General features: G+C 33.8%; 1 protein-coding gene across 2 annotated transcripts in view; it reads right to left on the bottom strand.

The window, feature by feature from the left end:
- Window positions 1-27,634, bottom strand: part of Zbbx (zinc finger B-box domain containing) — a 149,493-nt gene that overhangs the window by 71,812 nt on the left and 50,047 nt on the right. For both annotated transcript variants that reach the window (XM_015494322.2, XM_048814366.1), the window contains exons 8-9: window positions 10,507-10,665; window positions 5,578-5,749 (exon numbers count right to left, since the gene is read on the bottom strand). In XM_015494322.2, coding sequence (XP_015349808.1) covers window positions 5,578-5,749; window positions 10,507-10,665 — 331 coding nt within the window. The remainder of the gene's footprint in view (window positions 1-5,577; window positions 5,750-10,506; window positions 10,666-27,634) is intronic.

Below are 27,634 nucleotides of genomic sequence, written 5' to 3'. Positions count from 1 at the left end.
CAGTCTTCCTCCTACATGTGCACCATGCTTCTTCTTCTTTGAGGGTTTGTCTTTCTCTCCCAGGCCCCTGTTGCAATTCCTGAGTCTTGTGTTACAATACTCTCCCTTCCTCTCTAAGGTTAGCTGTGCACACTTTCCTTCAGCTCCATGAGCACCACATACTCCATCACATTCCCTTGTCCAACCTATTTTCTATCCCCATTTTTTCAGCCCATTTTCTAGGTCATAACTCAATTTTTTGGTCTCTTAGAAAGCATTTTTATATCCATTTGTACCAGGACTGGAGCATGGCTAGAAAAAGAATACTTAAAAGGGTCATTTAGAGGATCAAATGAAGGGACCAACTTACAATTAAGTGGTAAAGTTAAGGGAATAAGTGATATTGAAACTCATTTGCTAAAAATAGTGGAGAGCTGGTATCAACTCTAGGTTTGAAGAGAAAGAAAAAGAGAACCATTAGGAAACAAACAAACACTGAAAGCAATGACTGTGTAAAAGACCATCTGAGAAGTGTTTTTAAGGACAGGATGTAACCGCTATAAAGCCACAGCACACCCACAAGAGGGTGAACCAATACTTCCCCCTCTCTGTTCCCACCCTCCAATATCCTCTTCATGTCTCCAATTGGCCAAACCCAACTGGAAGCCAGAGAGCAAGGCCACCTTCTGGAGCACAGAGTAAAGCAGGAAAGGCCAAGAATGGATTTTGAGGGAATTTTTCAGAATGGCCACATAGTCTATATCTTTTCCATTTAAGCATACATTTGTCTCTCCACAATTTTTTTTTAAAAGAAAAATGTCCATTGAAACCTAGAGAAAACAAGTTCTATAACTATTGGGCATCATAAGGAGATCTCAATTTAGTTAATGCTCCTAACTAAATCCTACATTACGTTTGGCACCACTAATATACTTTATATAAGTAGCAAGAAAAGGGGTGATGAAAAAGACAATTATTCAACACAATACTGAGCTGCTATGGTCTCCATTTTTGTAGGTGATTTTGAAGACCAAATTGATTTAATTATAATAGCTTTCTTCCTCCATCACCTTTTCCAAGTTCATCTTACTATTTTAAAGCTTGGTATAATAACCCAAGTATTTATTCTCAAAGGACACAAGGCCATATAAGCCCTCTCTTCACTGAGTTTCCAGTTTCCCATTGAACCTTCTTATTGTACATAGAACCCTAATCCATGCCACAGCAAACTCCTGGGTTCCAGGAACAGTCCATTTTCTCTTGGTTGTGTAGCAGCAGCACAGTGGTTTCTTTGGTAATTGTGCTCAACAGACAAGCCCTGTATAGTGACCCTGTTAGTGACCAGTATAGTGATTTTTAATTCAGTGATGACTAGCCCCAAAGACCAGGAGTAGTCTCAGCTTCTGATTTAATAGAAGCATGATGAGATTTATGGAATACACACCCCCTATAGGAAAACCTACCCGACCTCATGAGATATGGTCTCCCAGCCAGAAATATAATGAAACTTCAATAGGCCATTCCATGAAACTATCAAGCCAGCTGCTTCTGAATAATGTGACACTGGCAAGTTCATAGGTATTAACTAGAACTCTTATAATAGAATGAGTCCCATGGTCTGAGGCAATGTTGTATGGGGATACCATGGTGATAAAGAAGCCTCCTGTTGATAGACACATTGTAATCGGAGAAAGCAAATCCATATCTAAAATATGCAGTTTTCACGAGGACAAATCACTGACCTGTCATGACTGATCATCCTATAACAGACACTTCCTACTCAATAGCTCCTCTTAGCACCATGCCACCAATCCAACATGCAAGCATCATCTGTATGCACTATCAAGGTCTTTTCAGACTACATAATGCTAGAAAGCAGGAGAGTTATATGGGTGGGAGTGAGATTCAAAGGACATACTGTTACCTCTGCCACATGGGAAAAAAATTTTATTTCTGATTATCTATTTAGTTATAAATAGAAAACAATACATTTACTAGGTCAGGAATCAGCAAACGAGACCCTACTGTTTTCTTGTAGCAAAATGTCTGTGTTCATAAATAGAGTTTGACTGGAACACAGCCACACTTGTTCATTCATGCGTTACTTAGCTACTCAATGGCAAGGTTGAGTAGCTAAGTAACTGACTACCCTGCTCACAGGAAGAGTTTATGCTCTGAGGAAGTTCAGTGGCTGTTCCCCTGTCAGAGAATATGCTGTTTTTCTCCAGTAAAGGCACAGAATCCAAAAAGCAATTGTGATTGGTATTCTCATCATCTGACCAAGTTGACATTTACCCAAACCATTGGCTTTTGCACCAAGTAAGTAAATTACATGTGAAAAATTGCTATAAAGCAGAATTTATGCATCTTCCAAATATTTGATGATGACATTAAACTCTGCAATTCCCAGAAACCTAGTATTGCTTCAGGAATGTAGTATGGAATATTGGGGTGGGGAAGAGATTCTAGGATTTTCTACTTATATACTACTATAACAATCTTCAAGCCACAGGTCAATGTAGGGATTCTTTCCATTACTATCCACCCACAATATATATTTAGTTCTATAAAAATAGCTATATAATAGGTTCACACTCCTAACATATCCTCTATGAGACAGAATCAGGATAAAACTCCTCTACCACCTCATCTTCTTAAGCCTTCAACACCAACAGGTGGACTATGGTAGCACTTAGGTCCTCAGGAGAAACTGTCAATTCAAAATGATCCCTTTGATTTTCTGTGCATTACCTTTCTTTACTGCACACTAATCCTGGTAAGTAGCCATAAGTTCAACTAGTGGGGTCTTAGAGTAAGATATAGAGCATACATTATGGCTACATTTCAGGCTACCTTAGGGACCCAGCTTCTTCCTCAGTTAAGGGGTTCCAGATTTGTGGACTGGTTTAGGTCTGGTGGCATCATAAAATTGAACTAATATGGTGACCCAAGTTAGATCTCTGCATATCAGAAAGAAATTTTCTTCTTTACAGGTAAAACTGTAGGCTATATGACTTTTCCATTTTAACATGCCCCAATTGGCAACTGAAATCTCTTTGAATTGAAATATTCTAATAATTACTGTTTGCTGCCCAATGTTTTGATAATTTTCCAGCAGAATTTCCATAACTATATGACAACACCTGGTCTCTACCATTTTCCATGTTTCCATTATGTCTTTGCAACCAGGCAACACAATTCTGTAGAAGCATATCCCTCCCCACTCATCTTCAGCCTGCGGAGGCAAGCCACAGCAAACTTTCCTAGGGGATCATGGTGCTTACTGACCTCTTAATTGAAAGATGGTCCCCTCATTTTCATTGGGTTTAGTTAAGGGACACCTGAGTAGGTTGCACATTATCAACTGCAACATTCCATCTCCCAGAGCCAAAAGTCTTCCCTTCCCCTACCCAAATCTCTATTGTAAAATCAAGTCCAGACTTCAACTGACCAACCTGGTAGATTATCAATGCTACTCCTTAAGTGCCAATATATTAAACCCAAATCCTGTGTAAGCACATCTATATTTGATAAATCCAACCTGATAAAATCATACTTTTTATCATTTACAGAAGTTGTGCTTCTTTCACTCAGTGAAGGCAATGGCAGAGCACTTCTCCTTCCAAGTTACGCTGATCATTTGATGGATTCTTTGACTTCCCTGTATGCCATATGTTCCAGAATAGGAAGTGACTGAATGTGGATACTACTTTTCCCCAAGTACATGGTATGTACTCAATATTTGCTCTAAAATTTAAAACATTACTGTACTCAAAATAATAAAAACAAAGAATACTCAAAGGCAATAAAAAACACAAAGAATACTCAAAAGTGATTTAAAAAACAAAGAATAAAAAAATAGTTATTGACAAAAAATGACTAATAATTATTTCACAAATGATGATGGGAGCCAGGGAAATGATCACCTATTGTCTATCAAACTGAATAAAGTTAAAGAATTCAAAAATACAGAGAAAGAGATACCTATACACTCTCAGTGAGACTATAACTAACAGTAATCTTTTAGAGGATAATATGACAAGAATTGTCAAAATTTAATAAAACAGGTCACCACTGAAATGACATTTCTACATTTACAAATTTATTTTAAGTAATTTTGTAAGTGCACAAATAGCTAAGATGGCCATCATAACTTCTTTTATAATACTGAGAGAAACGAAATATTTATCAGCAAAGATCTGGATAAATCATGACATATAAAGTATTATGCAATAGTTATGAATGATGATGAGTATCTCTATGAAGTTACCCATGACATAATCACTAATTGTGATATAACTTCATGGCAAGCTAACTAATAGTATATATAGTTAACCCATATTTTTTCTCCTGAGTGTGTGCATGTGTATGTGTGCACAACTGTGTCTATTAAAAAATTATGTGCCCAAAGTCATTTTTGATTCTCTGTAGGTAGAGGAGGATTGAGCTAATTTCATTTAGTTTTGGTAATTTTTTGTTATAATCAAATTTTTGAAATTAATTATTGTATTATTTTAATTATGCAGTTATTTCCATTATGAAAATCAACATTTGTACATGGTTTTGCTTCTGATCTGGGAATTTTTCAACTCCATCCTGGTGTTATTTTAAACACTATATCTTTCAATAAATAAAAAGGCATTTCTATTTACAAAAATAAAGCACAAAATTAACATGCTCAAGAGAATCAAGGTACATACTACTAAGAAGAAAGCATACAAATGATGTCTTAAAATAGTAATTAAATTGAGGAAATGTAGAAAAAAAATGTTTGAAGGGGAGCACATTAGTGAAAACTCCAATCATGAGTGAGAAAATGGTGTGTGATGCATGGGAATTAGGAATTTACATTACAGAATAAAGGGGAATAATCAGGAAAAGAATGAAATACAAATAGTAAACTGAATGTCTCTATCAAGAAAGATATAGGAATGAAATTTATTGCTTAACATTTTACATTCAATGAAAAAATCAGCTATCAGATACCGCAAAATTCTGAGTAGTAAAATTAATCAATTGAATATTTAAGCATATGATTTTTATTAAGTGACATTGAAAAACTCAAAGCAGAGCTACTATATGCTTCATTCATATAAATCTTTAATGTCTAGGATGTGGAATTGGAGACCATTAAGAAAACATAAAAACAATATAGTTCTTCAAAAAGAAAAAAAAAAATCAAACTTTTCCCCCTAAGTTTACAATCGATCTAGTACTCACATTTTTTGATATACATATAAAAATTATTCTCTATTTTATAGATTCTTCCATTTTACACGTAGCAATTGTAGTTGAAAAATGGAATAGTTGTCCTAAAAACAATATCCTGCTAGGAGATAAAAAGCTGAAAGAATCCAATACTCCATTCATTTGACAGTCTTGAGTTTACACAGAAAACACATGCAAATCACCTCCAGTGCCCAATTCAGAGTCTATAAATAGCTAAGCACTCACCAATGATCATACAATGCATATTCCCTTGAAGAATTATAGCAAACTCCTTTGTTTATAGATTTTAAACATTGCTTTTTTATTCACAAAGAATGGAGACTGAAGTCATCTTTATTTTTGAATATGCATGTCATAATAATACCATACCTGGTTTTGCTGCATTTAAGTTCTGTCTCGTCTTATCATCAGGATCTCCAGTTCTCCATTGACTTAACACTTCCTGAAAGGACTGGGCAGAAGCTTCTTCATCGAATGACCCTTCACACAAGAGCCTATCTCTCGGATTTGTGCACTCAGCTCTTTTTGTTGTAATTTCTACCTAAACCAATTAAAAATGAATCCAAGGTTGCTTTATTAAATTTCCTTAATCTTAAAAGACAGGTAATACTAATTATTACTCAATAAGACATTTTAACTGGGGACAAAATGGTTTTAAGTCATGCTTATTTATTTATAAGTCTTATTGCTATTTTTAAGCTCTATTAGCAATTATAAAAGTTCTCTTCTGAAATTATTGAAACAAAAACCTGCAGACTCTATGACTTGTCATTATTATGCCCCATTTGCCATTGCCCTCCCTCCCAATCTGCAACAGCCTTGTGTGACTTCTCCAATCTCCTGCTCCCTGCAACCTTCCCACATCAAAAAGAGCAGGCTTGTTTGCAAATTTGTTTGCTTGGGTGTAAATTCGATCACATCACTCCTGGGCTCAAACCCTTCTGTTGACTTTCTATGCATAAGGCCCTACATGACCTTGGACTTCCCTGCTTTGCATTTCACCTCCTCGTGTTCTTCTTTCATACTGCTCCAGCTAACCTCTTCTTGCAGTCCTGGGAAAGTAGGAATGAGACTCCTCCACATCTCCACACAGGCTTTCCCCTCACTTCCTTTCAGTTTGCTCAAATATCACCCTCAGAGAGTTCTTCCCTGATGATTCCCAAATAATGACTATCTTCCCCCCTCACTTCATAATGCTTAACTGTTTTAATTTTCTCCTCACAACTTATCTGTGTGTGAATTCATTCTACATGTTTAGTGCTTATCTCTCTTCATTAGAATATAATCAGACTGAGGATTTTGTCTTCTTCTCGGTGTCAAGGGTATGGTACCTGGAAATAAATAGGTGCTCATTAAAAGATAATGAAATGAATAAATAAGTTCATCACTGTATATGAAACACTGTGTGCTTCTCAGCTTAATGATGGTAGGGAGATTAATTCAGTATAAAACACAGATCTACTCTGAACACAGAAGAAATGAAAGTAGAATTTCGCAGTTATCTAGTGAGCTGAAAAAAAATAGCCAAATTAGGAAATTTAAGCAAAATAAAATCCACAAAACAGCTGAATTACCAAATACAGATTGCCCATGCTAATCAAATTGTTAAATCTCCATTGTTCATCTTTTAGACACAAAAGTGGAAATCTCTATGTTCAACCCTTAATTGAAAAACAAGCACGCAAACTATTGGAGTACAACTGAAAGTATATTATTAAAGATGTTCACAAAAACTTTTAAATATAAGCAAAAATCATCTGAGAATCCATCAGACACTAGACACTATACCACAAAAACACAAGTTAATAAGTCCACAATAGAAATAGGTGCAAGGGTAAAGAATAAATTAGAGGAAGTGACGTCTGAACTGGGTTTCCAAAAATAAAATAAGAATTACGTTATCAAAGACTCAAGGGCAGTATTTCAGAAAGAGGAAAATGTATATATGCAAAGAAATGGATTCAAACAGCATTGTGGCATAGAACTGGAAGTAGTTTGTGTTGATATGGCAAAAATGGAGGATGAGAAAAAATATCAAGGGTAGAAATATGAGCAGGAGCAGATCATGAAAATCCTTCCTACAGTACAAACTTGGACTTAAATGTGTTACACATGTAAAATCATAGAAAAGCTGCACACAGTAGTGTAGGAAAGAGAACTGGGGAATAGTGAGTTTGGATGCAGGGAAACCATTTAAAATGTTACAGCCATGTGGTCATATCAATGAACACTATAACTGCAGAAACCTCTTTACCAAGGAATATAAGGACTTCATCATATTGACATATGCATACAAGCAAAAAAAAATTTTCGAAATTGTATTTTATATTTTAGGTTGTACTGGGAAAAAAATGAAATACAATAAATGTTGATCAGTGGAAGATGGATTTTAGAATGTCATTTCACATCCAATAAATGAAGCATTTTATGGCTACTATATAAAATAAGAAAGCAATAGAAATATTTATATGCATACAAAGCTATACTGTTAAATGAATAAAAACACATTTGTAAAACTTTTGTTCTTTTAGAAAAAGCTAATTTCAGTATCTGTAATGGCAACAAATAGTTTTTAGAGGGCAGACATCTGCAAGCCAGGAAGAAAGTCCTTACCAGGACTACCAGAACTGTAAGAAAACAAATTTGTTGCATAAGTCATTCAGCCTGCGATATTTTTATATCATCCTGAATAGACTACAATAGTAACTGATTGGATATATAAGGAAAAAGAGAAAGGACTGCTGAATATCATTTCTTTTTTACCTTAGAAATCTAGATATGGTACCATCAATTAGTAACATCTATAGATTTGCCAATAAAGGGTATGAGTTTAGTCTGGAGATACTGAGTTTCAGGAATCTGTGGGAAGGTGCTTATAGGTACCCAATAAACAATCTATTAGTCTGCTGCTCTAATAAAGAGTCCCTGAAGACCCAGTGGCTTGATATGAAATGGTTTGAGTATGTAGTGATTCTTGTGGCTCTCCAGAGCAGCTCCCTCCCAAGCAATGAATAAGATATTTAAGATATCAGAAATGTAAGACAATGAATCAATAAATTAATTGCATCTCTGAGCTATGTCACTAGAATACCTGTCTTCCACATAGCAGGAGCTTTGTACATTGGCTCTTCAATGCTTCAGCTTAGAACTGTCCTACATCACTTCCACTGAGACCCTGCCCAATTCTAAAAGGCTAGGAAATTTGAAGGAACAAATGGATATCCAATGCTATACATTCATTTCAGCAAGGTATTTCTGTAATATATTTTAATATTCCCACATTTCAGAAGAGAAAACAAAGGATCAAAATAAGCTAAATAAATTGCCCAATATTTAAAATCTAAAAGAAAACTAGCATCAGTATCTTGAACTCAGATTTCAGCCTCTAAAATGTATTTCATGAGGTCATCCCTTTCCAAATATACACCATTGACTTGAATCCATTTAGAAAGCTATGAAACAGCAGACCTTGGCAACAGTTTGATTCTTCCAGCCATTAGAATTGCTTAGGAGTGCTAATTAAAAATCAGATTACTGATCCCTAACCCATAAGTAATAAATTAATAAAAACTGGGGCAGCAGATAAAAAAAAATGCACATTTTTTTTAACAAACTCATGCAATGCTCCTGATGCTTACTACAATTTGAGAACACTGCTCTTAAGCAAAAAGAAATGTTAAGCCTCAGAGAGGGTTATCTTTCAGTGTAAGTGTTGTACACAGGTGCACACCTGAATGTCTTTAGCAGCAGCTTCCAATGAATCATGCTCACCAGATAACTGAGGAGCTACTAGGACAACACATAGGACTCTACCCACAAAATGCTGAACTCAGCCATGTGTATTTCTTTAATGTTTTTCCAGTTGATTTTATTATACACCCCTGGGGGTGTGTGGGAAAACACTGAATTGATGGTTAATAAGCTAAGACAAGAGGCAGTGAGTCTGTATGGCATATATAATTACCTATGGAAACATGAAGCAACATTTACCATAATGATTATGAACACAAAGGAGTCCACTCCCCAGCTTTCTTATAGACCTAGTTACTTAACCTGTCTCTAAAATTTATCCTCTGATGAACAGAGGTAATATTATCACAGAAGAGATACGGCGATTCTGATGATTACAGAAGATAAGGCAGGTAAAGCATTAAGTAACATGCCTAACACAAAGTGATCAAAAAATGTTAGCTGCTGACTTAACTGTCACTATTGTTCTTGATAGCAAAAATTAAATAAAATGGCAAGAACAAAGGAGAAACTCTTTAAACTATAGCCTCTATGGAGTGATTGAAAACAGGTAACTTGGAGTCAGAAGCTCTGAGCTGAAACCTGAGTTCCCCTTATCAGTGATACCTGGGGCAAGTTATAAAACTTCTTCTTTGCCGCTATCTTTCTATTTGAAAAAGGGAATAATTACAAAAAGGCAAAAATATATGATATATATAAGGTATTTAGGGCAGCATCTAGTCTACAATACAATATTATTATTAGGTTGTAACTCATTCAGTGATTCTCTAACAAATATCCTTGGCAGTTCTATCAGAAAGCAAAATCTATGGAAACACCCAATTTTCTCGGAAAATTCAAGAATAGTTCCCCTGATAGAAATGGTCCTACCAGCACAGAGTGCATTTCCTCTTATATTCTATGAACATGCATTTGAAATTTCACAGACTTAAGTTCAACACAGACTTGGTTACCAAATCACAAACTGTGCGACTGGCCAAGTTACAGTTTCTGCACTATAGGAAAGGAGTGAGTGACATCTAAAAGAAGGAGTCTTATATAACACAGATCAAAATTTGAAGTGTGTTTCTTGCTAAAGAGTCAATAAAATCTATTATAAAAATGTAGACAGGAGTTGATAAAAACTTGCCTAGTATATCATAGGATCCATAGTCTTTCTGAGTAACTGTGAGAATTGGCATAAATCTAGTTTTCGATAACTAAAATTGCCTGACACCTAAAGTGCTTGGCAAGGTTTTATGTTGTTAGCCTCTCTGAAATCCTGACTAATATAAAATTGTTATACTGCATTGTGGTTTTTGTTTTCTCCAAATACACATTCAATTCCTAATATGGTAGAAATGTTTGGATCAATTTCCAAAATGAATCCAAGAAATATCCTTGAGAATGTTTTTATAGTCAAGATACATTTAATTAATTAAAAGCAAAACCATATTAAATAACAATGTGATATAATCTCCAAAACTCCACAACTCTAGTTAATATATGAGTGGCAGTCTCCATGGTTATGTGGGACAAAAATGTCCCATTATCTTTTCTTTGGCTTACCTCAGAGTTGCTCCCCTGCAGGACTAGAGACTTGGATTTCTGATGACTTTTACTCGTGTCTTTTATAGAATTATTTCCCACTTTGGGTTCATCTGGATTAACTTCCTTTATAAATCGATGAGCAACATCCAATACACTGGATAATATCTGAGATTTTGCCTATTTAAAAAGGAACAAAATATGACTTAAAGAGACTAATATATCAGCATAAGTAACTTTTTAACACTAAATCAAAATTTCTGCATTATGATTCATAATACCCAGTAAGTTTTAATTAATATTTTAAAAGACAAACTGACATTTTTAGCAATCATTATAATAGTGACAGCTGCCATATACTGAGGGTGCGGATGTGGACTTATCCTATTCTAAGCATTTTTAAAACTATATTATTTAATCCTTGAGGCAACTCTACACCATAACTATTTTTATCTATTTTAGGGACAAAGAAACTAGAGCTCAGAGAGTTTTAATAACCAGCCCTTGGTCACATGGTGAGTGGGTGGCAGAGCTGGGAAATGACCCCAGGTGTGTATAATTCTAAAGACTCATAGCCTTTCCACTATGCCAATCCCAAATAGATAAGGTGTGTTATTTTGTGCATATCGCAGCTAGAGAACTAAATATATCTTATCTAGTAGGAGCCTGAATAAGCAGTAATGAGTCTTCCTTGGTGATAAAATATCTTTAGAAATTATACACTATTCAAAAGTGCACATCAGGAAGTGCCTCTATCTGCAGTTTCCTAGTTAACTCCAAATTGTTCCTCATTTTGTGCCTCTGCTCATGAGGTTCACTTACAGGAAAGCTTTCTCTCCTCCATCCTCATCTTTGCCTGGAAGACTCCTACTTCTCCTTCTGGAATCATTTCAAGTTACTCCGACAGGTCTAGGAACCCTTCCCTGAATGTTCCTCCTCCCCGGTTATAGGTTTCCACCCTCATTATAGCTTTAAATCCCTGAACAGCTCTGTACCAACCCTCATGATGTGCCTTTCCATCATCTTTTGGTATGTCACACCATATAAGTTCATATGTTTTTAAAACTTTCTATGGGTATCACAAAATAGTAAAAAGTATAGTGTGGACAGAGGGAGAAGAGCTATAGAATTAAAAACAAATAATTGAGAAAATAAATTTAAAAAAAAAAACAAACTTTGGGCATGCTTCCAGAGAGGCTGACCAGGAAAAGGAAATTCTTGGGAAGGTCTTTTTCTCTGAAAGGTCTCCTCTCGGCAATTATGCTAGTCTGCTCGAGGACTCTGTAGACCTCCAGACCCCTTCTGATCTCAAACTAAATTCCCAAGGGAAGATTGAGGCTGTTCCGAGTCTCTAAGAGAACCTGGCATTAGGAAGACAAGAAATACATCTTACTTCTTAGCAAATGTCTGCAAGGCAGGGGAAAAATTCATCAGGGATCAGAAATAATTATTTTGTACTCTCCCATAGAAATACTCTTAAAATTTTCATCTAATTATCAATTTAAATAGCTACAATTATATTGAAACTATCCAGTTATAACCTTCTGTAACTCTATTAGGATTCATGCCATCTAATTCTGGAATAAATTTGGTGAACATCAAATTAACTGGTGTTATTTCACACTGAATTAATGAATTATCTATGAAAATCTGACAAATTTGACCTATTCACATATACTGGTCTCAGTAATGTGGTATTTGCTCAAAAATGTTCCAGTGATTATCAAAAAAATATATAGATCTATATAGTCCTCATTTTTAACAGAATTTCAATCCAGTGCTAATGCTCCAGGCTTCCAGAAATATCTACATATTAACCAATATTTTTAAAACACAGTAATCCATATAAGCCTAATTTTAAATTGCCTAAAATAAAGATCTGTCGATTTCAAAAATATTTAAGATGTCTAATTTTCATTATTTATAAAACAAAAAGCAATAGTATTAATGTTACATAAAATTGCTCAGATAAAATTATCAAATATATATTTTTAAATAACACAAACCAAAAGATTGGTCCTGTCTTAGAATCCTGCTCTCAATACTCTAATAATTTTTAGGTAACATGTTAAAAAACTCAGAAATAGCAAAAGCTTTTAAGTCAGTTCTCTTGCTGAAAAGAGGATAAACATATGGGTAATTGGTAAAATTTAATTTTATATCTGAATATCTGAAAGTCTTATAATTTAGCAAATAACCAAAAAAAAAATAAAATCCAGTTAATGGGAATATTCTTTCCTAGAACATCATATACATTTAAATGTAATTTTCTCCTTTGAAGACTGTGTATGCATACTTTTTTCTCTTAATTTAAAAATATTCATACAAGGAGAGGGGGCTGACATTTATGATCCCTATTAAATACACAAGGACTGGGAAGTTCAGAAGACCTAGGTCAATGTCAAATGGCTGCAGAATCTTGGGGCTTAAATTAGAATAAATCTTCTTCTAACCTAACTTTTTCTTTAGCATTCTCATTAACCTTCATGACACAAAAAAAAATGTAGTTTACCTTTGGTTTCCTGAAACCAGACATGCTACATTTTTTGTCTAACAGATTTAAACATTGTTCAGTACTTTAAAAAATAAAACTTCATAAAACTGTTATTCTGTATGTGATAGCCTATGCAAAAACTAGACAGTTTGGGTTCTTCTTTTTAATTTATTTTCACCTGTCCATTTTTATATTTGACCAGATATGAAAAAATAAATTATAGTCCCCCATATTAAAATGTAGGAAATAGATGTTGCTCCCAATTTATAAAAGGTAATTCCCATGGAGAATTACTGTCAGCCATTGGGGACACTGTCCCAAAAGTTTTTGTCTCTATTTAAAAGGACACATACAAATTTACAACACAAAACACAATACCTTTCACTCAATAATATAACTATCATTTTAAGTAATAAGTAACCAATGAACAAGAATGTAAAGATGTTATTGCAATATTTAAAATAGATAAAAGACTATATTAAGTATAACACAATGCCATATATTAACAAAATGCTTTTGAATTTTAAAACTCAACTCAAAAACATTTTTCTTCTCATCTTCTAAATGTGAAAATTTAAATATAGCAATACTACTAGGCAGCAATAGGAGGAGACTGAAAGTGTATAAAATTAACTGTGCAACTGCTCTACATATTAAAAAAAAAAGTGTTTTAAAATCAAACCAAAACAGGTTTCAGGGCATATAGTAAATCATGTATTTCACTGTAGGATAGAAACTTAAACTAGAGCCAAAGAATATGATTTACTGCAAGTATTTCCAGATTTCCCCACATCCTTCACTACACTGTGTGATGGTAGGATTTCATCTGGTAACTGTTCTAAAATTCTTACCTGAACTTTTTTTTCCCTAGAATGATATTATCTTTCAAATTACACTCTAGAAGAATTCATCACTCTGACAATGTATCATTAATCAAAGTAAAGAGTATAGCATTTTGGAATGGATGGCACCTTGTAAAAGTTAAGGTCCAAGAGCAAAAGTTTCAGTTTGGTTAGAAAAATGATGGTACTTTATGGTAGTGTCAGTGTTTCAGAACTGTAACTACCATCATCATCCAAATTGCTAGCTATTCAGCAATAAATATTAATGATCCTGTTGACATAGCCATACCTTTTATGTGATCCAGAAGTTTCAGCTCAAAGAAGTTCACACATAGTTTACACCTATGTTACTTTGCAAGTTTGAAGACAAGTGGGAATCTCTCCTTTTATATTGCTAACTTTCACCTACTTTCTAGTTGTAAAATTTTAGGAAAGATTTATTGCAAACACAGTCTTGCATTAAAAACTGAAGATTCTAGAGTCTGCAGAAGAACTGTTATGTCATTTGACTTTTCTTGGCAAATAACTATAAAGATACATTCATACACACACACACACACACACACACAGAGAGAGAGAGAGAGAGAGAGAGAGAGAGAGAGAAAGAGAGAGAGAGAGAAACAAATTGTCACAGAAGAACTTGAAAAACATTATAAACCTATTGGTGGCAGTGACTGTTGAATATGGTTGGGACTTTAATAGATGAAATCATTTGAAGAAGATCAAGTTACATATTAAATTTACCTATTAATAAGTAAAACTTAAAAAATAAGTACAACTTTAATATGTTATGTATAGGTGAAAATAAATTTAAAATTTAAAACTTGAAAAAATTAACTTGATTTAAATTTTTTTTGTTTTTTTAAATAAATGTCAGCAGGATGCATTACAATTCTTGTTACACATATACAGCACAATTTTTCATATCTCTGGTTATTTATAAAATATGTTCACACCAATTCATGTCTTCATACATGTACTTTGGATAATGATGTCCATCACATTCCACCATCCTTGCTAACCCTCTGTCCCCTCCCTTGTCCTCCCACCCCTCTGCCCTATCTAGAGTTTGTCTATTCCTCCCATGCTCCCCCCCTCCCTACCCCACTATGAGTCAGTCATCTTATATCAGAGAAAACATTCGGCATTTGTTTTTTTTTTTGGGATTGGCTAACTTCACTTAGCATTATCTTCTCCAATGCCATCCATTTACCTGCAAGTGCCATGATTTTATTCTCTTTTATTGCTGAGTAATATTCCATTGTATATATATGTCACATTTTTTATCCATTCTTGACTTAAATTCTTAAAAATTATGTACACATAATTCTTAAACAACAACAACAAAAAATAAAACATGACTTTTGAGAAAATCTTCCTTCTTGATGGGAATATTTTCCCAACCACAGTTTGTTCTGGTTTCTTTGATGGGCATTACTTCACACGCAAGTGGGGAATAGGGGGATGATATCTACGAAACTCTGGAGTCCTTATTGGTTCTTAAGTTTTTCCTTTCCAGCAATTCACTATTTTGAGATAATCAGGAACAAGCTTTCTTACAATTAAACCAAAACCTTAGCAACATATGGAGACAGTTTTAAAAAGATGAAAATGGAAAAGTCTACTCTTAATACAAGTTCTTATTGTTTTAATGGCTTCCATGAAGTTGAGATATCTAGCAAAGATGAGTGCAGATAAGAAATTACAGACACCTCACCCCATTCAAAACAATGGATTAATAAAGGAGACTAAATCTTGATACATGTTTTCTTTTAAAATTTAGGTTGTTATAATCTGTTAGAAGGAAAGTCCTACAGTATCTACCATCACAGAGAAGGAAGTCCTGAGGGTGTTTGCTAGTGTTTTAAGTAGTATTGCCAACCTATTTTATTGGGGTTCCAGGAACAAAGTACCACAGGATTTGAGTGACCTTCCCTGAACCATAATTTTCTTTCAAATCTTGTTAATCAGGTGGGGAATGAAAAGATGTTTCCAGAATGAAAAGATGTTTAGGAATCAGTGTTGTGTTAATCAACTACACACATGTAATGAAGAATTATGTTTTAGTTTTTAGTAAAATAAACTTTTTAAAAAATTAAAACTCACCAAAACAGTGTTCAAGATTTATTTATCTTAAAAAAATCTACAGATAATCTTAGCATAAATTTATTCTCTAAAAATAGATTTCCCATAATCAACTCTGAATATTCTATGAAACTTAAAAAGAGAGAGATCCATGAAAGGTTTCATCTACTATTAGGAACAGAAGGAAAGAAAAGAAAAAGTTAGCTTTGGTCCAAGAAGAGAAGTAAAAAGTTGAAAAGCAAAAAGAGGGGATTTCCATAAAGCAGAAAGCTGAAAAAGAAAGACAGAAGTTGAGGAAATTTTTCTATATAAATTCATAAAGAAACAAGAGAAAACTAAATATTTATATGGTGAAAGAAAATTGTGATTGGGGGACTCACAGCAGAATCATGTTTTTAAATCTAGTTCTGCTCATCATATTTCTAAAAACAGATATGGTATTTGCATGAATAGTACAACAAATCAATGGTATAGAAATAACTACTTATTGCACTTATGGCAAGCTAGACAGGAATCATATCCTGGAAGTGTAAAATTCATGTGGCTGAAGTTTATTGCTTATTCCAGCAACATAGTTATGTTGAAGCAGAACTTAAGATCCTTAGATTTACCTTTCCTGTAAAGGTCTGATTTTTATCAGGTTTTATTAATCAATGATTTACATATTATTATGCATCCTTGACACACAAAGAGATAATGAAAATGAGCAAGGATCTGGAGGTATACATTTTACTACAAATGTAATTTATTATTCAATAAATGATGCCAAATATAACTAATCTGAAATATTAAGTATAATCATAATTACAATTTAGTACAATCATAAAATAATATCTGAAAATAATGAAATAAAACACATACAATCCAGTTAAAACATTTTAAAATAAGATAACAATATGTAATAGCTTGAAAAGTAATGTATTGTCAAAAATTTTAATTACCTCATATCAAGGAAAATAGCATGATTTAGAGATAAATAATTGTGCCTTTTAAATTTGATTATAATAATAAAAATTTCTACTTAACAATCTTAAAAGCGAGTCAGTATAGCAAAAAAAAAAAAAAAAGCCACACAGGAAATTCACACCTGCAATCTTGCTTTTATTTGCAGTTTTGATGCCATGTAATTATGCACTATATTAATTATCTTACCAAAGTACTTACTGTTGTTTTCAACTAATATTACATGTATAATTCATCCAGATGAGTTAGCTGTTCTCAGCAATTACTCATATTTGAGCTACATGAGGAACAAATGATTTTGTATGCAATGATTTGAATAACAGATTTTTCAACATAGATGGGAAAACTCACTAACAAATAGCAATCAAAAATTTGCCATATTTGGTTTTTAAATATAGTATTGCTCATGCATCACAATTGGACAATTTTTACTCCATAAAGATAAATGAACATAAAATATAGCAAACAAAACTACTGTAAAACTTCCCAAACTCCATGGAAAAACATCAAGCGCCGAAATAGGTAGCACCTGCAAATTATAAAGGATCCTCAAATATCCAGCATCAATATGATTGAGTAAAGTTCAGACATTTGGTTAGACTAATGACCTTTACAGTCTCCTCCAAATTTGATATTCTACTATCCTCTATTTGGATTAGGAGGAAGTCAGTATTTCCAAACATGCTCTGATAAATTGAGCTCAAAACTTTAATTCACTGTTTTATATCAAAAGTCTTCCAATGTGTATATTACTATACCATTATTGAAAATAGCCCTAAGTTGTTTTCAACAATGCTATATTGTTAATTACATGCACTATGTTGACCAGCAGATCCCTAGGACTTATTCATCTTGTTAACTTTAATCTCATCCCTATTGAACAACATCTTCCCATTTCTTCTCCCTCCTATCCATTAGTAACGCTATTTTATTCTGCTTCTGTAAGGTTTTATTTAGATATCTCACCTAAGGTATCTATTTTAGATACCTCACATAAGTGGAATTACACAACATTTGTTCCTTACTTATTCCACCACTTAGCACACTTTCTAGGTTCACATTAAGTGTTCTTACCACATGCACACATGTGCACACACACAACAAGGGGACACAGAGAACATGTAGAGGTAATAGATATGTTTAATTTCATAATTGTGATGATGATATCATGGGTGTATGCATATGTCAAAATATTATTTTTATATATTAAATGAAAGTTTTTTATTTCAATTATACCCAATAAGACTGTGGGGGGAAAATCCTTGAACTAGTGATTCTTTGGATTCATGGTCACTAATGTAATTTAATTTTCTAGGCATTTAATGTAAATGGTGTAGGTGTAGGGTTGAATTTCTACTATTACTTCATCCTGATTAATAAAGCTTGATATAAGTAGCACCTGCTATGAGCAGAATCCTTGTATGTCTGTTGCTGTTTAATCTGTTCCTTATAGTAGCCCTTCAGAGCTCTGAGATACATATATGAGTTCTATCTACTAAGATTCCCCTTAACACAAACATCACAGGGACACCCTCCTTTCCTTTTGAGATTGAGTTAGGTCTTCTCTAACTGATTCAGGCCTTACACTTTAGCTACACTCTATTTCATCAGTTAGTCTGTCTGTCACTTGCTTCTATAATATATTCCCTAAACCACTTAAGTTCTCCCAACTCTTTACCAATGTTGTAGTCACTTTGGAAAATAGTCTGACAGTTCCCCAGTCAAAAAAGGAACAACCATATAATTCAGTATTTCTACTACCGGTGATATAGTCAAGAAAAATTTGAAATACAAGCACATGCAAAAAGTTGTATACACATATTCATAACAGCATATTCCTAGTAGTTCAAAGGTAGAAACAACCTAAATATCTATTATATGATGAATCAATGAATTATGGTTATATCCATACAATGGAATGTCATTTGACACAAAAATAAATGTAAAACTGAAATGTGCTACAACATGAATAAACCTAGAAAATATTATGCAAGTAAAAGAAAACAATCATAAAAGACTACATATATATTATTCCTTTCTTATAAAATGTTCAATATATATAGCCAGGGGTGGTGGCATATGCCTGTAATCCCAGCAGTATGGGAGCTTGAGACAGGAGGATCTTGAGTTCAAAGCCAGCCTCAGCAAAGGCGAGATGCTAAACAACTCGGTGAGACCCTGTCTCTAAATAAAATACAATAGGGCTAGGGATGTAGCTCAGTGGTCGAGTGCCCCTGAGTTCAATCCTCAGTACTCACCCCCCACCCCCCAAAAAAATGTTCAATATAGGTTAATCTATAGAGATGGAAACTAGATAAGTGGATGTCAGAAGGATGGGGGAGGGTCAGATAATGGGAGGATGAGGATAGAAGCAAAAGGATATGAAGTGTTTTTTTTTTTTTTTATTTGAGGTGACAATGTTCAAAAATGATTTGTGCTGATAGTTCACATATCTGTGAATATGCTAAAACCTACTTTACTTTGAATAAATTTATGGCATATAAATTATATCTTACTAAAGCATTTTTTAAAAGAAATCTTGTAGTGAATACTGGACAATTGTTTTTCATTGATCTTTTGAGAGTCCCAATCTATCTTTTGAAGTTCTTTTTTTTTTTAATTGGTTGTTCAAAACATTACAAAGCTCATGACATATCATCTTTCATACATTTGATTCAAGTGAGTTATGAACTCCCATTTTTACCCCAAATACAAATTGCATAATCACATCAGTTACACATTCACAATTTTTACATAATGCCATATTAGTGACTGTTGTATTCTGCTGCCTTTCCTATCCCCTACTATACCCCCTCCCCTCCCCTCCCATCTTCCCTCTCTACCTCATCTGTTGTTGTTCAGTTCTCTCCCTTGTTTTTTTNAAGAAATTTATCGATATCTTCACTATCTTCTATTTTATTGGAATATAGGGTTTCAAAGTAATTTCTAATTGTCTTCTGTATTTCTGTAGTGTCTGTTGTGATATTGCCTTTTTCATCCCGTATATTAGTAATTTGAGTTCTCTCTCTTCTTCTCTTCATTAGCATGGCTAAGGGTCTGTCAATCTTATTTATTTTTTCAAAGAACCAACTTTTAGTTTTATCAATTTTTTCAATGTTTTCTTTTTGTTTCAATTTCACTGATTTCCGCTCTGATTTTAATTATCAAAAACTTAAAGGCACTGCTTCCCCAGTTAACTAAATTTTCAAATTCTCAAAGCTACATAAAACCTCTATTGGCATCTATCTACTCTGAAGAATAAGGGCAGGAATATTAGCTGGCCAGCAGAAAAGTAGCCCTTGTTCATTTCTAGTGGGAGTCTTGCAGGAGATAAAGAAGAGGAAACGCTCCTACAGTGAGAGGTATATATGAGGTATATATGAGGCTTATGATTCTCATTTCCCATTAGAGTTCATCTTAATCTCATGGCTTCCAGAATCCCACAGTGGATGTGCCAGCTACAAAGCTAATCACACTCAAGGAGCTCTCATTTCACTGGATGTATGCATAGTTTTTCTGTTCAGACAAAATTTTCCAATCGGAAGTTTTATTCCCATTAAGTATATTACCTAGGAACCTTTTTTCTGCTTCCCAGAAAGTCAACTAAAGATCAAATTCTGAAGCTTAAGAGAATGAATTTTGTTTTAAACCCTTCATCAACATGGCACATTAGCATAAATTATTTTAATTAATATTTGGTCAATGAATTCTAAAGATTTCAAAATTCAAAGAAAACCAAACTTTGCAACCTAAAATATAATTTTAAGTTTTTTCAGGAGGTTGATCATATCATTAGAGATTCATTCATATTTTAATTCACTTAAAAATTGATTTATGTAGATCAGGTACAGACACTGAGAATACAGTGGTGAACAAGACAGAAATAATCCTTCTAACATGATTTGAAATTTATCAGAAGTACAAAAGAATGAAATCAGTAGCAATATACTTTTAAAATATCCTTGGATAGAGGAAGTACAAAGTGATAGCAATCATACTGAAGGACAGTGCACACAGACTAAAGTGAAATGAATAAGCCTCATTCATATTTAAGAAACCAGTTTGAAAATGAGAAGCCTCAGTAGTTCATATACATTTTAACTAGCTCTTATTACAGTATTACCTAGTATTTATAAATAGCAGCTTTACATTTTTTCAGAATTTTTTTATAATCTGGACTCTCAAATCATGTGAATTATAACAATTCAATTGGAGAGGAATATTTGCATATTTCTATTTTATTGATGACTTTAGGAGAAGAAATGAGCATTCTCAGCTCTGCCTCTTCTGGTTCTCTTAAGTGCTGCATGCCAAGGATATTATCATCTGGATAGCCATGACATTTGGGGTAGGCTCTTTCTATAGAAAATGTCTACAGCTTGGAGAAAACACATTCAATACAAGAAAGGATCAGGAAGTTAAATTTGTTTTAATATTCATGTCTCAACTACCAATTCTGATTGTGTCAATAATAATAAAGTAAATATTTTCATTTCTACCTTCTGACTCTGATATTTATTTCTCAATTGGTTCATGATTTGGAAAGCAAAGGAAAATACACTATGTACTAACCTTCAAAAATCCCAATGAACTCTAAAATTATGCTAACAATTACCTGTAATTTCACCCTGAACTCCGTATTATCATGTGTCTAGTTTTCACAGAAAATAACTGCTGAGATTTGCCTCCCTGAGTTTTACTAGAGAGTGCTCTGAGAACAACACCTGTAAGCAAGTAAAGGAAGGGGTATTGGACAAAGAGAAAGATGAACTCCAAAGCCAATCACAAAAGAGGAATTGTAAAGGCCCATCCTAGTTGTGCCAAATGGAGGCAACGGAGTTGTTGGGATTCTACTGGGCTGAACTATGATTTGGGTGTTCCTACTGAAACTCAAGTTGCAACTTAATCCCCATTGTGAAATATTAATAGGTGGGACCCTGTGAGATCTTTAAGAGGTGATTGGGTCCTGAGGACAGAGACTCTATGGGTGAAATAATCTATTCATTGATTAAAAGATTAATGCACTAACAGGTGTATCTTGTGTCTGGATTTAGTATAAAAATAGGTGAGGCTCTCTTCCATGCACCACTCTTACTACATGATTCCCTGTATGACCTCAGGACTCTAGAGAGAGTTCATGTCAGCAAGAAAGCCCCCACCAGATGCAGCCCTTTCAAGTATCCAGCCTCCAAAACCATGAGCTGAGTAAATTTTTATTCTTTACAAATTATCCAGTCTATGGAATTAAGTTATAGTAAAAGAAAATAAAGACAAGACTGCCTCTAGGAGGGATATAATGTAAGAAGCAGCAGGCAGTTCCCTCTGGGAAAGGGAGACTCCTGGGAAGGTCTTCAATGGTAGCCCATCAGCAGACAATGCTCTAGCAGCAGAGGAGTGAGGACTCATGTACTTGAGGCCCTGGGGTCTGCTGTCAAATCTACAGATGCATATACATAGCATTTAAAACTGGCCCTGGTAAGATCATCCAGGTAATTATGATATTATCCCAAATGACTAGTGATGATCTGAAAATGCTGGGTTGTTCTTAATATTAACAAGATACTAATAATGTGATACCTAAAAGCCAACATTGGTCATTGTCAATTAAAAAAAAAAATCTATAAAGTTACCATGTGTAAACTGTATTCTGACATGAACTGAGGTCACTGAGTCCAGTAATTACATTCCTACAAGTTTGCTCAATATACATTCCCAATTATAATCATATTTATACAGCCATTCCTTTGAGAAAAAAAGGGCTCATACCCGAAAACATGGGAATTTGACCTTGATTTTCTCTCTCATTACTAATCATCCCCCTTTTCAAGGTTTCTTTATCAGTTAAGAACATCTTCATTTCAATTAAGAAAAGATACCACAATCTACTAATGATTTACCAAGCTAACCTCCCTTGTGCATACCACACTTTTCACAATAGAATGCCTTTTGTTTGTTTTCCCCAATCTTCTTTTCCCTCTGATTAACTTTGTCTCTTCTGTATGATTATATGTTGTTAGAAGGAAATAGGATTGCCTCACATATTAAGAACTTATTTATCATCTGGGAAAAAAAATCTTCATCTCAACCCTCAGTGTTGATGATTTTCTAAATACAGAAGTTAATTTTTTTACTAAGTAATTCCTCTCATGCATCTATGCTTTGTTTTGCAGATATTTAACTATTTAACAGAGGTTGGAGAAGGCAAATAAACTTGAAATGCTCTGAATCACTGCCAAGTACAAATCAATCATAAGTCAAAAGAAACACCCTTTGAAATTATAGTGTGAGTCAACATGGATATAGTAACTGTTTGCTTTCAATTTTTCAGGGATTTATCTCTTAAGTAAAACAAGATATGCCGGTACAAAAAAATGGTCCGTAGTGGCTGAATCACAAGACTAACTGGGCCATAGAATAGCAGCTGAAATGGTTTGCAGGTCTGCAACTATCAACTTTAGCTACATTTTATAATAACTAGAAGTGGCATCATAGGTTAAAGAATATAGAGTATAACAGCCGTTAGCCTAGAAAACTTGCTTTTTATACAGTAATACTTACTATCCACCCAATAAGATGTCTGCCCTGACTTCTCAAATTATGTAAGATTTTAGAAGTCAACAAAGCCTCGTGACTTTAATAGTTACCAAAATGGTGAAAACCACAAATACAGTATCACTGGCCAAAGAGAGCTAGGCTAAAATAGATTGCCCCTTGTTGACTAGCCAAGTGGCTGTCAAAGCCAAGGCAGGTAGGGGGTGGGGAGATAACAGAAACAAGGGGAGAATAAAGGCAAGGTGACTGAAAAAACTACAAGGCTAAATGACGAACAGTAACAGGAAGAGAAGGACATAAAGCCAAAGGGACAACTGAAACCACGATGTGATGGCAGGGAACAAGCAAGGCCATGACATTAAACAACAGGGAAGCACTAACCAGAACAGTGACCTTTTTAGGGGGGATGTTGGGTTATACAACTGACATCAGCTAGTCGAGACCTCTTTCTTATTAACTGTTATAATCACAGGAAATCAAAATTATGGACATGGCTAACTAATAAAGAGTGGAACTATATTCACGGCACTTTGTCTACTAAGACAGTATGTAAAACATACTGTATGTAAAACATTTTGAAATAATTCTTTCAAAAAACGAATTTCATTCATTCATCATTACCTGTATTTAAGGAATGCAACATGATTTAATATATAAACGTGTACATATAATAGATATATTCATAGTGCAATGAATACTGGTGCCAATCATGTCAACATGCTCATTACCTCATATAGTTAACTCTTACATTTTCTTGTAGTAACAGCAACAATATACATATAGTGGAATATCATTCAGCAAAAACAGGAGATAATGTAATTCTCAACAACAGGGATAAACCTAGAGGACATTATGCAAGTGAAATAAGCCAGGCACAGACAGAAAAATACTGCCTGATTTCACTAACATGTGGAATCTTAAGAAAATAACTTATTGATTTATAACTTTGTTTCTTGAATAGAGAAACTTACTTAAATTATCTGGAAAATATTGTCTCCTTCAAAGTCCTTCATTTCCTAGCTATCTTAGTGGGTGAAAAGAACCAGTCAATTTTATGGTTATGTAAAAACAGAATAAGAGCAACATAGGTTTAGTTTCTGGTACAGGTGGTCTGTGCATGTTTTGCCAAGTACCAATAACACCATTCCACTTTCCTAGTAGAAAATGTACTTCCCACGACTTGCCCAAAGAGAGTATTGTCCACTAAGAGGAGGGCAATATAAAAAAGCAACACAAACATCAAAGAGACACTTTTTAAAAAATTCTTACTTCATGATATATATATATCATTATGTATATATGTATGTATGATTTATATAATGTCATGTACATATATATAACATTAAGTAAGAGAAGAACCCCTATATTTGGAGAAACTTGTCCAGAATCCACATAGGCTATATGCTCATTGAGTTGTATACTTATGTAATTCATTCATACTAACTTTTAGAGATGAATGTTTGTTCTATAATCTGAGATTCACTGGGAACTTAAAGATCATCTTACTATTTGTGGCTTGCCAACCTTTCCTCTTCTGCAATCAAAACTAGGAAATGTGATGCTGACAGAATCACAAGTGTTCTTACCACAAAACTTTAAAAAAAGAAAGAAAAAGAAATTGGTGGTGTGAAGTGACTGATATGCTCATTAGCTTGCCTTTGAAGATTGTTTCACAAAGTATATGTATATCAAAACATGATACTGCATACCTGCACACCAATTGTATATAATTGGTATCTGTCAATTATTGCTCAATAAAGAGAGCAAAAATAGTCTTCAGGTTGCTACAAACATTCTGCAAAGACACTACCTAACCCAAAGAAACTTTATGGAAGAAAGAATACTTTTAATCACATATTTTTAATTACATAGCATATGACACTTAATACATATTTAGGAAAAATTTTCTCACTTTCCCAGTCAATTTTATGTTTAGAATTGTATAAGATTGTAATATACAACATCCCATTTTAGTGATGCTAATATAAAAGAGAAAAATGTTCAAAAATGTTTAGAAAGCATCCTCTATGCCACGTTGCTTTTAGTAAGCGTGATATGACTCATACTATATCTACATCTGGGTCACAGTAAGCAATATCACAGCAAAGTCCAGTTGTATGTGTGTGACGAGGGGAGCAAAGGGAGAGGGATGAGAGGAAAAAGACAAGGGAAAGGAGAATCGAACTCAGATATATTCTGAAGCTCAAATTCTGAAGTTAAGCGAAGGAGTCAGTTCTCATTATTCTTAATCTTCCCTACAAGCAAGCACAATACTTCAGTTTACTAGTGGTCACTCAGAAAATGTCGGAATAAATATTTTGATAAATGAAAAATTCCCAGTAAAATCATACAGTGGAGTACTCATACTATTTACCTTCAAAGCTGAGGGCATTTAGTTAAATTCTATATTATTTATATATTAGACTCGCTTTTTTAATTAGTAAGTTGCATTTGTGTTTTAATTTTAAGGTTTTAATTTTTCTCCACTGAACTTTTCTGAAATTAACACATGTAAATTGTTCAAATTAACAGGTTTCATTGTGAAGTTTCCATATATGTATATATCATGCATCAGTCATGTTCACCATCACTTCTACCCTCTCATGTCTTTCCATCTCCCCCATATTCTCCCAGTCCTCTTCCTGTTTACTAATAGTCCCTCTTCTACTTTTAGGTCTCATTTTTAATTTTTATGGGTTTAGTTTTCACATATGAGAGAAAACATATGTGATATTTGTTTGTTTTCCCAGGTCTGGTTTATTTTGCTTAGTTCTCTCCATCCTGCAAATGACATGATTTGGTTCTTTAATTCTTATATGTATTAAAATTTCTAATAAATATAAGTGATGAGAGTAGGCACCCTGGCTTTCAGTATTAGATATGGGTTTGTCACATATAGTCTTTTTTTTTGTTGAGGTATGATCCTTCTATAACTAATTTTATCACAATTTTTATCATGAAGGGATGTGGAATATCACCCAAAGCTTATTCTGTATCCACTGCAGTGTTCACAAGTTTTTTTTTTATTCTTGATATTATTTATGTGCTATATTTATTGATTTTTTTGTAGGTTGAACCATCTTTACTTGCCTGGAGTGAAACCAATTTGATCATGGCATATTCTCCTTAATGTGCTGTTGAATTTGATTTCCAAGTATTTTATTGAGGTTGGTTTGTTTTTCAGTACTGATAACTGAATGCAGGGATTCATGCATGGAAAGCAAGCACAATATCATAGAGTGATGTAGCCCTTTTCATTAATTTTTAACTTTGAGACACAGTCTGATTAAATTGCCCAGGCTGGCCTCAAATTTGTAATCCTTCTACTTCAGCTTCCCAAGTATTTTAGATTATAGGTATGTACCAATAGCCAAGCTATTCAGGAATTTTGCATCTAAGTTTACCAGGGATATTGATCTGTAGTTCTGGTTTTGGTGGCAGGCTAATATTAGTTTCATAGGATGGCTTTAAAAGGCTTTCTATTTCATAGGATAGACTGGTGAGCTTGCTGTTAGTTCTTTGGAAGTCCAGGGAAATCCTGGCATTTTCTTTGTTGAGAGATTTTCGTTATTAATTCTGTCTCATTTCTGGCTATTGGTGGATATGTTTTTTTTTTTTAATTCTCTTGGTTCAATTTTGATAGGTCATGCATGTCCAGAAATTTGTCCATTTCTTTTAGATTTTTCAATTTACTTGAATACAGTTTTCCAAAATATTCTCTAATGATTTTTTGAATTTCAGTGGCATCTATTACAATATCTCCTTCTTCATCTTTGATTTAAATTTTTATTTTCCCTCTTTCTTTTGGTTATGTAAGCTAATAGTTTGTCAATTTTGTTTATCTTTTCAAAGAACCAACTCTTTCATTGATCCCTTGCATTGTTCTTTTAGTCCCCATTTTATTTTATGCTCTGATCTTTGCTATCTCTTTCCATCTACTACTTTGGGTTTAATTTGTTATTCTTTTGCTGAGATACATTATTAAGCTATTTATTTAAAATCATTCTGCCTTGTAATGCAAACAACAACAACAACAACAACAACAACAAAGTACATGTATAAAGACATAAATTGGCTTGAACATACTTTATATACAAAGATATGAAAAATCATCCTCTATATGTGTAATATGAATTGTAATGCATTCTGCTGTCATGTATTTAAAAAAATAAAATCAATCAAATGTGAAGGAGAAGGAGGAGGAGGAGGAGGA

The sequence above is a fragment of the Marmota marmota genome, unplaced genomic scaffold (genome assembly GCF_001458135.2).
Source record: "Marmota marmota marmota unplaced genomic scaffold, marMar, whole genome shotgun sequence".
NCBI lineage: Eukaryota > Metazoa > Chordata > Mammalia > Rodentia > Sciuridae > Marmota > Marmota marmota.
The sequence above is the reverse complement of the archived record's forward strand: the minus strand, read 5'-3'. Positions and strand labels throughout refer to the sequence as shown.